Below are 12,198 nucleotides of genomic sequence, written 5' to 3' on the forward strand. Positions count from 1 at the left end.
ACTCAGCAAACTGGATGCAGTTTGAGTGTTGGAAGCAATTTTGTACATGACATCGCCGAAGTCGAGGATCGGTAGGATAGTCAGTTTTACTAGGGTAAGTTTGGCGGCGTGAGTGAAGGAGGCTTTGTTGCGGAATAGAAAGCCGACTCTTGATTTGATTTTCGATTGGAGATGTTTGATATGGGTCTGGAAGGAGAGTTTAGAGTCTAGCCAGACACCTAGGTACTTATAGATGTCCACATATTCAAGGTCGGAACCATCCAGGGTGGTGATGCTGGTCAGGCGTGCGGGTGCAGGCAGCGAACGGTTGAAAAGCATGCATTTGGTTTTACTAGCGTTTAAGAGCAGTTGGAGGCCACGGAAGGAGTGCTGTATGGCATTGAAGCTCGTTTGGAGGTTAGATAGCACAGTGTCCAAGGACGGGCCGGAAGTATATAGAATGGTGTCGTCTGCGTAGAGGTGGATCAGGGAATCGCCCGCAGCATGAGAAACATCATTGATATATACAGAGAAAAGAGTCGGCCTGAGAATTGAACCCTGTGGCACCCCCATAGAGACTGCCAGAGGACCTGACAGCATGCCCTCCGATTTGACACACTGAACTCTGTCTGCAAAGTAATTGGTGAACCAGGCAAGGCAGTCATCCGAAAAACCGAGGCTACTGAGTCTGCCGATAAGAATACGGTGATTGACAGAGTCGAAAGCCTTGGCAAGGTCTATGAAGACGGCTGCACAGTACTGTCTTTTATCGATGGCGGTTATGATATCGTTTAGTACCTTGAGCGTGGCTGAGGTACACCCGTGACCGGCTCGGAAACCAGATTGCACAGCGGAGAAGGTACAGTGGGATTCGAGATGGTCAGTGACCTGTTTGTTGACTTGGCTTTCGAAGACCTTAGGTAGGCAGGGCAGGATGGATATAGGTCTGTAACAGTTTGGGTCCAGGGTGTCGCCCCCTTTGAAGAGGGGGATGACTGCGGCGGCTTTCCAATCCTTGGGGATCTCAGACGATATGAAAGAGAGGTTGAACAGGCTGGTAATAGGGGTTGCGACAATGGCGGCGGATAGTTTCAGGAATAGAGGGTCCAGATTGTCAAGCCCAGCTGATTTGTACGGGTCCAGGTTTTGCAGCTCTTTCAGAACATCTGCTATCTGGATTTGGGTAAAGGAGAACCTGGAGAGGCTTGGGCGAGTAGCTGCGGGGGGGGGAGCTGTTGGCCGAGGTTGGAGTAGCCGGGCGGAAGGCATGGCCAGCCGTTGAGAAATGCTTGTTGAAGTTTTCGATAATCATGGATTTATCGGTGGTGACCGTGTTACCTAGCCTCAGTGCAGTGGGCAGCTGGGAGGAGGTGCTCTTGTTCTCCATGGACTTCACAGTGTCCCAGAACTTTTTGGAGTTGGAGCTACAGGATGCAAACTTCTGCCTGAAGAAGTTGGCTTTAGCTTTCCTGACTGACTGTGTGTATTGGTTCCTGACTTCCCTGAACAGTTGCATATCGCGGGGACTATTCGATGTTATTGCAGTCCGCCACAGGATGTTTTTGTGCTGGTCGAGGGCAGTCAGGTCTGGAGTGAACCAGGGGCTATATCTGTTCTTAGTTCTGCATTTTTTGAACGGAGCATGCTTATCTAAAATGGTGAGGAAGTTACTTTTAAAGAAAGACCAGGCATCCTCAACTGACGGGATGAGGTCAATGTCCTTCCAGGATACCCGGGCCAGGTCGATTAGAAAGGCCTGCTCACAGAAGTGTTTTAGGGAGCGTTTGACAGTGATGAGGGGTGGTCGTTTGACTGCGGCTCCGTAGCGGATACAGGCAATGAGGCAGTGATCGCTGAGTTCCTGGTTGAAGACAGCGGAGGTGTATTTGGAGGGCCAGTTGGTCAGGATGACGTCTATGAGGGTGCCCTTGTTTACAGAGTTAGGGTTGTACCTGGTGGGTTCCTTGATGATTTGAGTGAGGTTGAGGGCATCTAGCTTAGATTGTAGGACTGCCGGGGTGTTAAGCATATCCCAGTTTAGGTCACCTAACAGAACAAACTCTGAAGCTAGATGGGTGGCGATCAATTCACAAATGGTGTCCAGGGCACAGCTGGGAGCTGAGGGGGGTCGGTAGCAGGCGGCAACAGTGAGAGACTTATTTCTGGAGAGAGTAATTTTCAAAATTAGTAGTTCGAACTGTTTGGGTATGGACCTGGAAAGTATGACATTACTTTGCAGGCTATCTCTGCAGTAGACTGCAACTCCTCCCCCTTTGGCAGTTCTATCTTGACGGAAGATGTTATAGTTGGGTATGGAAATCTCAGAATTTTTGGTGGCCTTCCTGAGCCAGGATTCAGACACGGCAAGGACATCAGGGTTAGCAGAGTGTGCTAGAGCAGTGAGTAAGACAAACTTAGGGAGGAGGCTTCTGATGTTGACATGCATGAAACCAAGGCTTTTTCGATCACAGAAGTCAACAAATGAGGGTGCCTGGGGACATGCAGGGCCTGGGTTTACCTCCACATCACCCGCGGAACAGAGAAGGAGTAGTATGAGGGTGCGGCTGAAGGCTATCAAAACTGGTCGCCTAGGGCGTTGGGGACAGAGAATAAGAGGAGCAGGTTTCTGGGCATGGTAGAATATATTCAGGGCATAATGCGCAAACAGGGGTATGGTGGGGTGCGGGTACAGCGGAGGTAAGCCCAGGCACTGGGTGATGATGAGAGAGGTTGTATCTCTGGACATGCTGGTTGTAATGGGTGAGGTCACTGCATGTGTGGGGGGTGGGACAAAGGAGGTATCAGGGGTATAAAGAGTGGAACTAGGGGCTCCATTGTAAACTAAAACAATGATAACTAACCTGCACAACAGTATACAAGGCATATTGACATTTGAGAGAGACATACAGCGAGGCATACAGTAATCACAGGTGTTGAATTGGGAGAGCTAGCTAAAACAGTAGGTGAGACAACAACAGCTAATCAGCTAGCACAACAACAGCAGGTAGAATGGCGATTGACTAGGCAGAGGGGGGGTCAGATTAACTACACACAGAGCCTGAGTGCGGCTGGGGCCGACAGATAAAACATAAACAAGCAGAATGGATTACCGTGATTAATGGACAGTCCAGCATGCATCAGCTATGTAGCCAAGTGATCAGTGTCCATGGGGCAACGGTGGATGGGGCAGGGAAGCTGGACTGGCGAGTGTTATCCAGGTTAGAAAACTAACAATGACTAAATAGCTTGTAGCCAGTTAGCTGGTTAGCTTCTGGAGGTTCTTGAGTGTGTTCTAAAAATTTAAAAATAATAGCGGTTCCGTATCACATTGGGTGAGGCAGGTTACCGGAAGGTATAAACAAATTCAAAATCGAAAAGGGATAGAAAGTAAATATGGGTTCAGTGAGTGTTTGGGACGCGGCGATTCAGACGGTTCGCAGGCCTGTGCTAACAAGCTAACAGTTAGTAGGTCGGTGCTAAACACGGGAGCAGTTAGCGGACCGGGCTAAACAAGCTAGCAGTTAGCAGGCCGAATTTGCAAGCAAGGAGATAGCAAGGGCTAGAGAGTTAGCCTTTGGGGGACGTCGCGATGGGGTGAGTCTGTTTATTCCTCTTCATGCGGTGACATCGATGGACCGGTCGTGGGTCCGGATATTGTAGTCCAGGAGCTCAAAATGTTCCGTTTGCGGTGGGAATCCGGGGATGATAAATAAAAATAAAAATAAAAAATAGGTCCGTTATGCTCTGGTTAGAGTCGCGTTGTTCGAACTGGCGAGAGCTTTCCGAGCTAAAGGTTAGCTGATGACCGGTTAGCTGAAGGCCGCTAGCAATGTTTTGCTGACTGAATAGCTGGTAGTTAGTTGGCTAGCTTCAGTTGAGGGGTTCCAGATCCGAAGTAAATATAAATACTTTAGGAAAAATAGCTACGTTGGGTGAGGCGGGTTGCAGGAGAGTATTTAGAAGAAGTTGAGGTTCAGCAAAATGTTTTAAAAGATATGCGAAGAAAAAAACAAAAACAAACAATATATACAAGGGACACGACACGACAACACGTCCTACTGCTACGCCATCTTGGACAGAGTTGAGATGTCTCTGGTTCTAATGGTGTCTGCTCTATGTGCGATTTGAGGAGTTGAGACGTAAATAGGGTATAGTTAGGAAGGTTTTCTCCTCTATTACAGTAAAATAATGTTTTGATGTCCATTAGACCGATTCTGTTGGACCAAAGCTAAAATGCAAGTACGGAGTTCAAACCGCTTGTCTGAGAGACAGTGCTCTTATCTTTGTTGTTGAGTGGGAGGGGCTTGGGTGTCGGGGAGGGGCTTGGGGTGTGTGTGTGTAAATGAGAGAGTGCAGAGTCACAGTAGGAGTGAAGGAGACAGACCAAAAAGACAACATAAGAACAAGCGGACATAAACGCTCATAAGACTCTTTCGTATCGTCCAAGATCCCTAAAGATTGGAAAGCTGCTGCGGTCATCACTCTAATCAAAGGAGGTGACACTCTAGACCCAAACTGTTTTTGACCTATATCCATCTTGCCCTGCCTCTCTAAAGTCTTCGAAAGCCAAGTTAATAAACAGATCACTGACCATTTCGAATCCCACCGTACCTTCTCCGCTGTGCAATCTGGTTTCCGAGCTGGTCACGGGTGCACCTCAGCCACGCTCAAGGTACTAAACGATATCATAACCGCCATCGATAAAAGACAGTACTGTGCAGCCGTCTTCATCGACCTGGCCAAGGCTTTCGACTCTGTCAATCACCGTATTCTTATCGGCAGACTCAAAAGCCTTGGTTTCTCAAATGACTGCCTCACCAGGTTCACCAACTACTTCTCAGATAGAGTTCAGTGTGTCAAATCGGAGGGCCTGTTGTCCGGACCTCTGGCAGTCTCTCTGGGGGTGCCACAGGGTTCAATTCTTGGGCTGACTCTTTTCTCTGTATATATTAATGCTATCGCTCTTGCTGCGGGTCCACCTCTGATCCACCTCTATGCAGACGACACCATTCTGTATACATCTGGCCTTTCTTTAGACACTGTTAACTTACCTCCAAACGAGCTTCAATGCCATAAAACACTCATTCCGTGGCCTCCAACTGCTCTGAAACGCTAGTAAAACCAAATGCATGCTTTTCAACCGTTCGCTGTCCGCACCCGCCTGCCCGACTAGCATCACTTCCCTGGACGGTTCTGACCTAGAATATGTGGACAACTACAAATACCTGGGTGTCTGTTTAGACTGTAAACTCTCCTTCCAGACTCATATTAAACATCTCCAATCCTAAATGAAATCTAAAATCGGCTGTCTATTTCGCAACAAAGCCTCCTTCACTCACGCCGCAAAACTTATCCTAGTAAAACTGACTATCCTACCGATCCTCGACTTCGGCGATGTCATCTACAAAATAGCTTCCAACACTCTACTCAGCAAACTGGATGCAGTCTATCACAGTGCCATCCGTTTTTTTTACCAAAGCCCCTTATACCACCCATCCACGACCTGTACGCTCTAGTCGGCTGGCCCTCCCTACATATTAGGCGCCAGCCCCAGTGGCTCCAGGTCATCTGCCTTATCTCAGCTCACTGGTCACGATAACAACACCCACCCGTAGTCCAGCAGGTATATCTCACTGGTCATCCCCAAAGCCAACACCTCCTTTGGCCGCCTTTCCTTCCAGTTCTCTGCTGCCAGTGACTGGAACGAATTGCAAATATCGCTGAAGAATTATATTTCCCTCACTAACTTTAAACATCAGCTATCTGAGCAACTAACTGATCGCTGCAGCTGTACATAGTCCGTCTATAAATAGCCCACCTGATCTACCTACCTCATCCCCATGCTGTTTTTATTTGATTTAATTTTCTGGTCTTTTGCACACCAGTATTTCTACTTGCACATCATCATCTGCTCATTTATCACTCCAGTGTTAATCTGCTGAATTGTAATTACTTTGCTACTATGGCCTATTTATTGCCTACCTCCTCACGCCATTTGCACACACTGTATATAGACTTAATTTTGTTTCCATTGTGTTATTGACTGTACGCTTGTTTATTCCATGTGTAACCCTGTGTTTGTGTTACACTGGTTTGCTTTATCTTGGCCAGGCCGCAGTTGTAAATGAGAACTTGTTCTCAACTAGCTTACCTGGTTAAATAAAGGTGAAATAAAATTTAAAAAGAACAAAACCTTCATTCTTGTGATACTGGTATTTGGAATATTGTGCTAAAACATACATTTGAATGAATCAAATGTATTTGATATGTGTGTCGGGGCAGAGGTAACACGTCCTCTCTCCTCTCCCTCAGCTGTCTGAGTCATATGGTCATTGTTATGAGATGTGGCTAGGGTCAAAGGGTCTGTCTCTCTCTCCGTTCCACATCCGCTGGCAGACCTCCCTCTTCAACCGCCTCTTCTCACGCTGCGCTCGCATCAACCCACACGCCCTCTACCTCTGGTAAGACCTGACCTCTGACCCTTGGCCTCTAACCCTCACGCACACCTACCTATGATAAGACCTGACCCTTAACCCTCATGCCCTCTACCTCTGGTAAGACCTGACCTCTAACCCTTGTCCTCTAATCCTCACACACTCTCCCTCTGGTAAAGACCTGACCTCTGACCCTTAACCCTCATGCCCTCTACCTCTCTGGTAAGACCTGACTTCTTATCCCTGACCCCTCTTAACCCTAATTCCCTCGGTTCCCGGTTCCACAATTGTGTGTGTGTGTGTGTGTGTGTGTGTGTGTGTGTGTGTGTGTGTGTGTAGGTTTACCAGTGGTCTAGTGTTTGGGCTGGTGTCTATGTGTGGTTCGGTGGTGCTGCTAATTAGAACCCTGCAGCAGACTGTCCATCAGATGACATCAGACCACCCTCAGGGAGCCAATCAACAAACACTACAGGTGGTGGTACGTACAAAGAACGTGTGTGTGTGTCTCTGTGTGTGTGTGTCTGTGTACTGACTGCTGTGTATGTGTGTGTGCAGGTCCCAGGTATAAACCTGCCAGTCAGCCAGCTGGCCTACTTCTTCTCTGCTTTGCTGGTCAGTGGGGTCATACACGAACTGGGCCATGCAGTGGCAGCAATAAGGTAAGATGTATCACACACACACACTAACTGGGACCTGCTGTGAGTGAACTGAGTCACTAACTCTGACCATGCTGTGAGTGAACTGAGTCACTAACGTTGACCATGCTGTGACTGAACTGGGACAGACACACAAACTGGACCATGCTGTATCTGACCTGAGTCACTAAGTCTGACCACGCTGTAACTGAACTGAGTAAGTAACTCTGACAATGCTGTTACTGGACTGAGTGAGTCACTAACTGGACCATGCTGTACCTGAACTGAGTCACTAACAGGACCATGCTGGGACTGAACTGGGACTGAGTCACTAACTGGACCATGCTGTAACTGAACTGAGTCACTAACTCTGACCATGCTGTAACTGAACTGAGTCACTAACTCTGACCATGCTGTAACTGAACATAGTCACTAACTGAGCCATGCTGTAACTGAACTGAGTAAGTAACTCTGACCATGCTGTTACTGGACTGAGTGAGTCACTAACTGGACCATGCTGTAACTGAACTGAGTCACTAACTGGACCATGCTTTAACTGAAATGAGTCACTAACGTTGACCATGCTGTGACTGAACTGGGACAGATTCACTAACTAGACCATGCTATAACTGAACTGAGTCACTAACTGGACCATGCTATAACTGAACTGAGTCACTAACTGGACCATGCTGTGACTGAACTGAGTCACTAACTCTGACCATGCTTTGACTGAACTGAGTCACTAACTGGACCATGCTTTGACTGTGACTGAACTGAGTCACTAACTCCGACCATGCTGTGATTGAACTGAGTCACTAACTCTGACCATGCTTTTGAACTGAGTCACTAACTCTGACCATGCTTTGACTGAACTGAGTCACTAACTGGACCATGCTTTGACTGTGACTGAGTCACTAACGTTGACCATGCTGTGACTGAACTGGGACAGATTCACTATCTGGACCATGCTTTGACTGTGACTGAGTCCCTAACTGGACCATGCTGTGACTGAACTGAGTCACTAACTCTGACCATGCTGTGACTGAACTGAGTCACTAACTCTGACCATGCTGTGATTGAACTGAGTCACTAACTCTGACCATGCTTTGACTGAACTGAGTCACTAACTCTGACCATGCTTTGACTGAACTGAGTCACTAACTGGACCATGCTTTGACTGTGACTGAACTGAGTCACTAACTGGACCATGCTTTGACTGTGACTGAACTGAGTCACTAACTGGACCATGCTTTGACTGTGACTGAACTGAGTGACTAACTGGACCATGCTGTAACTGAACTGAGACACGAACTCTGACCATGCTGTAACTGAACTGAATAACTAACTGGACCACAATGTAACTGAACTGAGACACGAACTGGACCATGCTTTGACTGTGACTGAACTGAGTCACTAACTGGGACCATGCTTTGACTGTGACTGAACTGAGTCACTAACTGGACCATGCTTTGACTGTGACTGAGTCACTAACGTTGACCATGCTGTGACTGAACTGGGACAGATTCACTATCTGGACCATGCTTTAACTGAACTGAGTCACTAACTGGACCATGCTGTGACTGAACTGAGTCACTAACTCTGACCATGCTTTGACTGAACTGAGTCACTAACTGGACCATGCTTTGACTGTGACTGAACTGAGTGACTAACTGGACCATGCTGTAACTGAACTGAGACACGAACTCTGACCATGCTTTGACTGAACTTAGTCACTAACAGGACCATGCTTTGACTGTTACTGAACTGAGTCACTAGCTGGACCATGCTTTGACTGTGACTGAACTGAGTCACTAACTGGACCATGCTTTGACTGTGACTGAACTGAGTGACTAACTGGACCATTCTGTAACTGAACTGAGACAAGAACTCTGACCATGCTGTAACTGAACTGAATCACTAACTGGACCATGCTTTGACTGTGACTGAACTGAGTCACTAACTGGACCATGCTTTGACTGTGACTGAACTGAGTCACTAACTGGACCATGCTTTGACTGTGACTGAACTGAGTCACTAACTGGACCATGCTGTAACTGAACTGGGACAGAGACACAAACTGGACCATGCTGTAACTGAACTGAGTCACTAAGTCTGACCATGCTGTAACTGAACTGAGACCCTAACTCTGACCACGCTGTAACTGAACTGAGTAAGTAACTCTGACAATGCTGTTACTGGACTGAGTGAGTCACTAACTGGACCATGCTGTACCTGAACTGAGTCACTAACAGGACCATGCTGGGACTGAACTGGGACTGAGTCACTAACTGGACCATGCTGTAACTGAACTGAGTCACTAACTCTGACCATGCTGTAACTGAACTGAGTCACTAACTCTGACCATGCTGTAACTGAACATAGTCACTAACTGAGCCATGCTGTAACTGAACTGAGTAAGTAACTCTGACCATGCTGTTACTGGACTGAGTGAGTCACTAACTGGACCATGCTGTAACTGAACTGAGTCACTAACTGGACCATGCTTTAACTGAAATGAGTCACTAACGTTGACCATGCTGTGACTGAACTGGGACAGATTCACTAACTAGACCATGCTATAACTGAACTGAGTCACTAACTGGACCATGCTATAACTGAACTGAGTCACTAACTGGACCATGCTGTGACTGAACTGAGTCACTAACTCTGACCATGCTTTGACTGAACTGAGTCACTAACTGGACCATGCTTTGACTGTGACTGAACTGAGTCACTAACTCCGACCATGCTGTGATTGAACTGAGTCACTAACTCTGACCATGCTTTGACTGAACTGAGTCACTAACTCTGACCATGCTTTGACTGAACTGAGTCACTAACTGGACCATGCTTTGACTGTGACTGAGTCACTAACGTTGACCATGCTGTGACTGAACTGGGACAGATTCACTATCTGGACCATGCTTTGACTGTGACTGAGTCCCTAACTGGACCATGCTGTGACTGAACTGAGTCACTAACTCTGACCATGCTGTGACTGAACTGAGTCACTAACTCTGACCATGCTGTGATTGAACTGAGTCACTAACTCTGACCATGCTTTGACTGAACTGAGTCACTAACTCTGACCATGCTTTGACTGAACTGAGTCACTAACTGGACCATGCTTTGACTGTGACTGAACTGAGTCACTAACTGGACCATGCTTTGACTGTGACTGAACTGAGTCACTAACTGGACCATGCTTTGACTGTGACTGAACTGAGTGACTAACTGGACCATGCTGTAACTGAACTGAGACACGAACTCTGACCATGCTGTAACTGAACTGAATAACTAACTGGACCACAATGTAACTGAACTGAGACACGAACTGGACCATGCTTTGACTGTGACTGAACTGAGTCACTAACTGGGACCATGCTTTGACTGTGACTGAACTGAGTCACTAACTGGACCATGCTTTGACTGTGACTGAGTCACTAACGTTGACCATGCTGTGACTGAACTGGGACAGATTCACTATCTGGACCATGCTTTAACTGAACTGAGTCACTAACTGGACCATGCTGTGACTGAACTGAGTCACTAACTCTGACCATGCTTTGACTGAACTGAGTCACTAACTGGACCATGCTTTGACTGTGACTGAACTGAGTGACTAACTGGACCATGCTGTAACTGAACTGAGACACGAACTCTGACCATGCTTTGACTGAACTTAGTCACTAACAGGACCATGCTTTGACTGTTACTGAACTGAGTCACTAGCTGGACCATGCTTTGACTGTGACTGAACTGAGTCACTAACTGGACCATGCTTTGACTGTGACTGAACTGAGTGACTAACTGGACCATGCTGTAACTGAACTGAGACAAGAACTCTGACCATGCTGTAACTGAACTGAATCACTAACTGGACCATGCTTTGACTGTGACTGAACTGAGTCACTAACTGGACCATGCTTTGACTGTGACTGAACTGAGTCACTAACTGGACCATGCTTTGACTGTGACTGAACTGAGTCACTAACTGGACCATGCTGTAACTGAACTGGGACAGAGACACAAACTGGACCATGCTGTAACTGAACTGAGTCACTAGCTCTGACCATGCTGTAACTGAACTGAGTCACTAACTCTGACCATGCTTTGACTGAACTGAGTCACTAACTCTGACCATGCTTTGACTGAACTGAGTCACTAACTGGACCATGCTTTGACTGTGACTGAACTGAGTGACTAACTCTGACCATGCTGTGACTGAACTGAGTCACTACCTTGGCCATGCTGTAACTGAATTGAGTCACTAATGATGATGATGCTGTAACTGAAATGAGTCACTATCTCTGACCATGCTTTGACTGAACTGAGTCACTAACTGGACCATGCTATAACTGGACCATGCTGTGACTGAACTGAGTCACTAACTGGACCATGCTGTGACTGAACTGAGTCACTAACTCTGACCATGCTGTGATTGAACTGAGTCACTAACTCTGACCATGCTGTAACTGAACTGAATCACTAACTGGACCATAATGTAACTGAACTGAGACACGAACTCTGACCATGCTTTGACTGTGACTGAACTGAGTCACTAACTGGACCATGCTTTGACTGTGACTGAACTGAGTCACTAACTGGACCATGCTTTGACTGTGACTGAACTGAGTCACTAACTCTGACCATGCTGTAACTGAACTGAGACACGAACTCTGACCATGCTGTAACTGAACTGAATCACTAACTGGACCATAATGTAACTGAACTGAGACACGAACTCTGACCATGCTTTGACTGTGACTGAACTGAGTCACTAACTGGACCATGCTTTGACTGTGACTGAACTGAGTCACTAACTGGACCATGCTTTGACTGTGACTGAACTGAGTCACTAACTGGACCATGCTTTGACTGTGACTGAACTGAGTCACTAACTGGACCATGCTTTGACTGTGACTGAACTGAGTGACTAACTGGACCATGCTGTAACTGAACTGAGACAAGAACTCTGACCATGCTGTAACTGAACTGAATCACTAACTGGACCATGCTTTGACTGTGACTGAACTGAGTCACTAACTCTGACCATGCTGTAACTGAACTGGGACAGAGACACAAACTGGACCATGCTGTAACTGAACTGAGTCACTAGCTCTGACCATGCTGTAACTGAACTGAGTCAC

The 12,198-nt window shown here is 47.0% G+C and overlaps 1 protein-coding gene across 3 annotated transcripts in view; it reads left to right on the plus strand.

Moving 5' to 3' along the window:
- Window positions 1-12,198, plus strand: part of LOC139366854 (membrane-bound transcription factor peptidase, site 2) — a 71,696-nt gene that overhangs the window by 10,987 nt on the left and 48,511 nt on the right. Inside the window, exons 2-4 of one of the 3 annotated variants that reach the window (XM_071104541.1) lie at window positions 6,292-6,440; window positions 6,753-6,891; window positions 6,969-7,072. In XM_071104541.1, the coding sequence (XP_070960642.1) occupies window positions 6,292-6,440; window positions 6,753-6,891; window positions 6,969-7,072 (392 nt within the window). Of the gene's footprint in view, window positions 1-6,291; window positions 6,441-6,516; window positions 6,534-6,616; window positions 6,633-6,751; window positions 6,892-6,968; window positions 7,073-12,198 lie in introns of those variants that run through there. The other 2 variants (XM_071104543.1, XM_071104542.1) reach the window with 2 other exon arrangements.

Source organism: Oncorhynchus clarkii, chromosome 15 (assembly GCF_045791955.1).
Source record: "Oncorhynchus clarkii lewisi isolate Uvic-CL-2024 chromosome 15, UVic_Ocla_1.0, whole genome shotgun sequence".
NCBI lineage: Eukaryota > Metazoa > Chordata > Actinopteri > Salmoniformes > Salmonidae > Oncorhynchus > Oncorhynchus clarkii.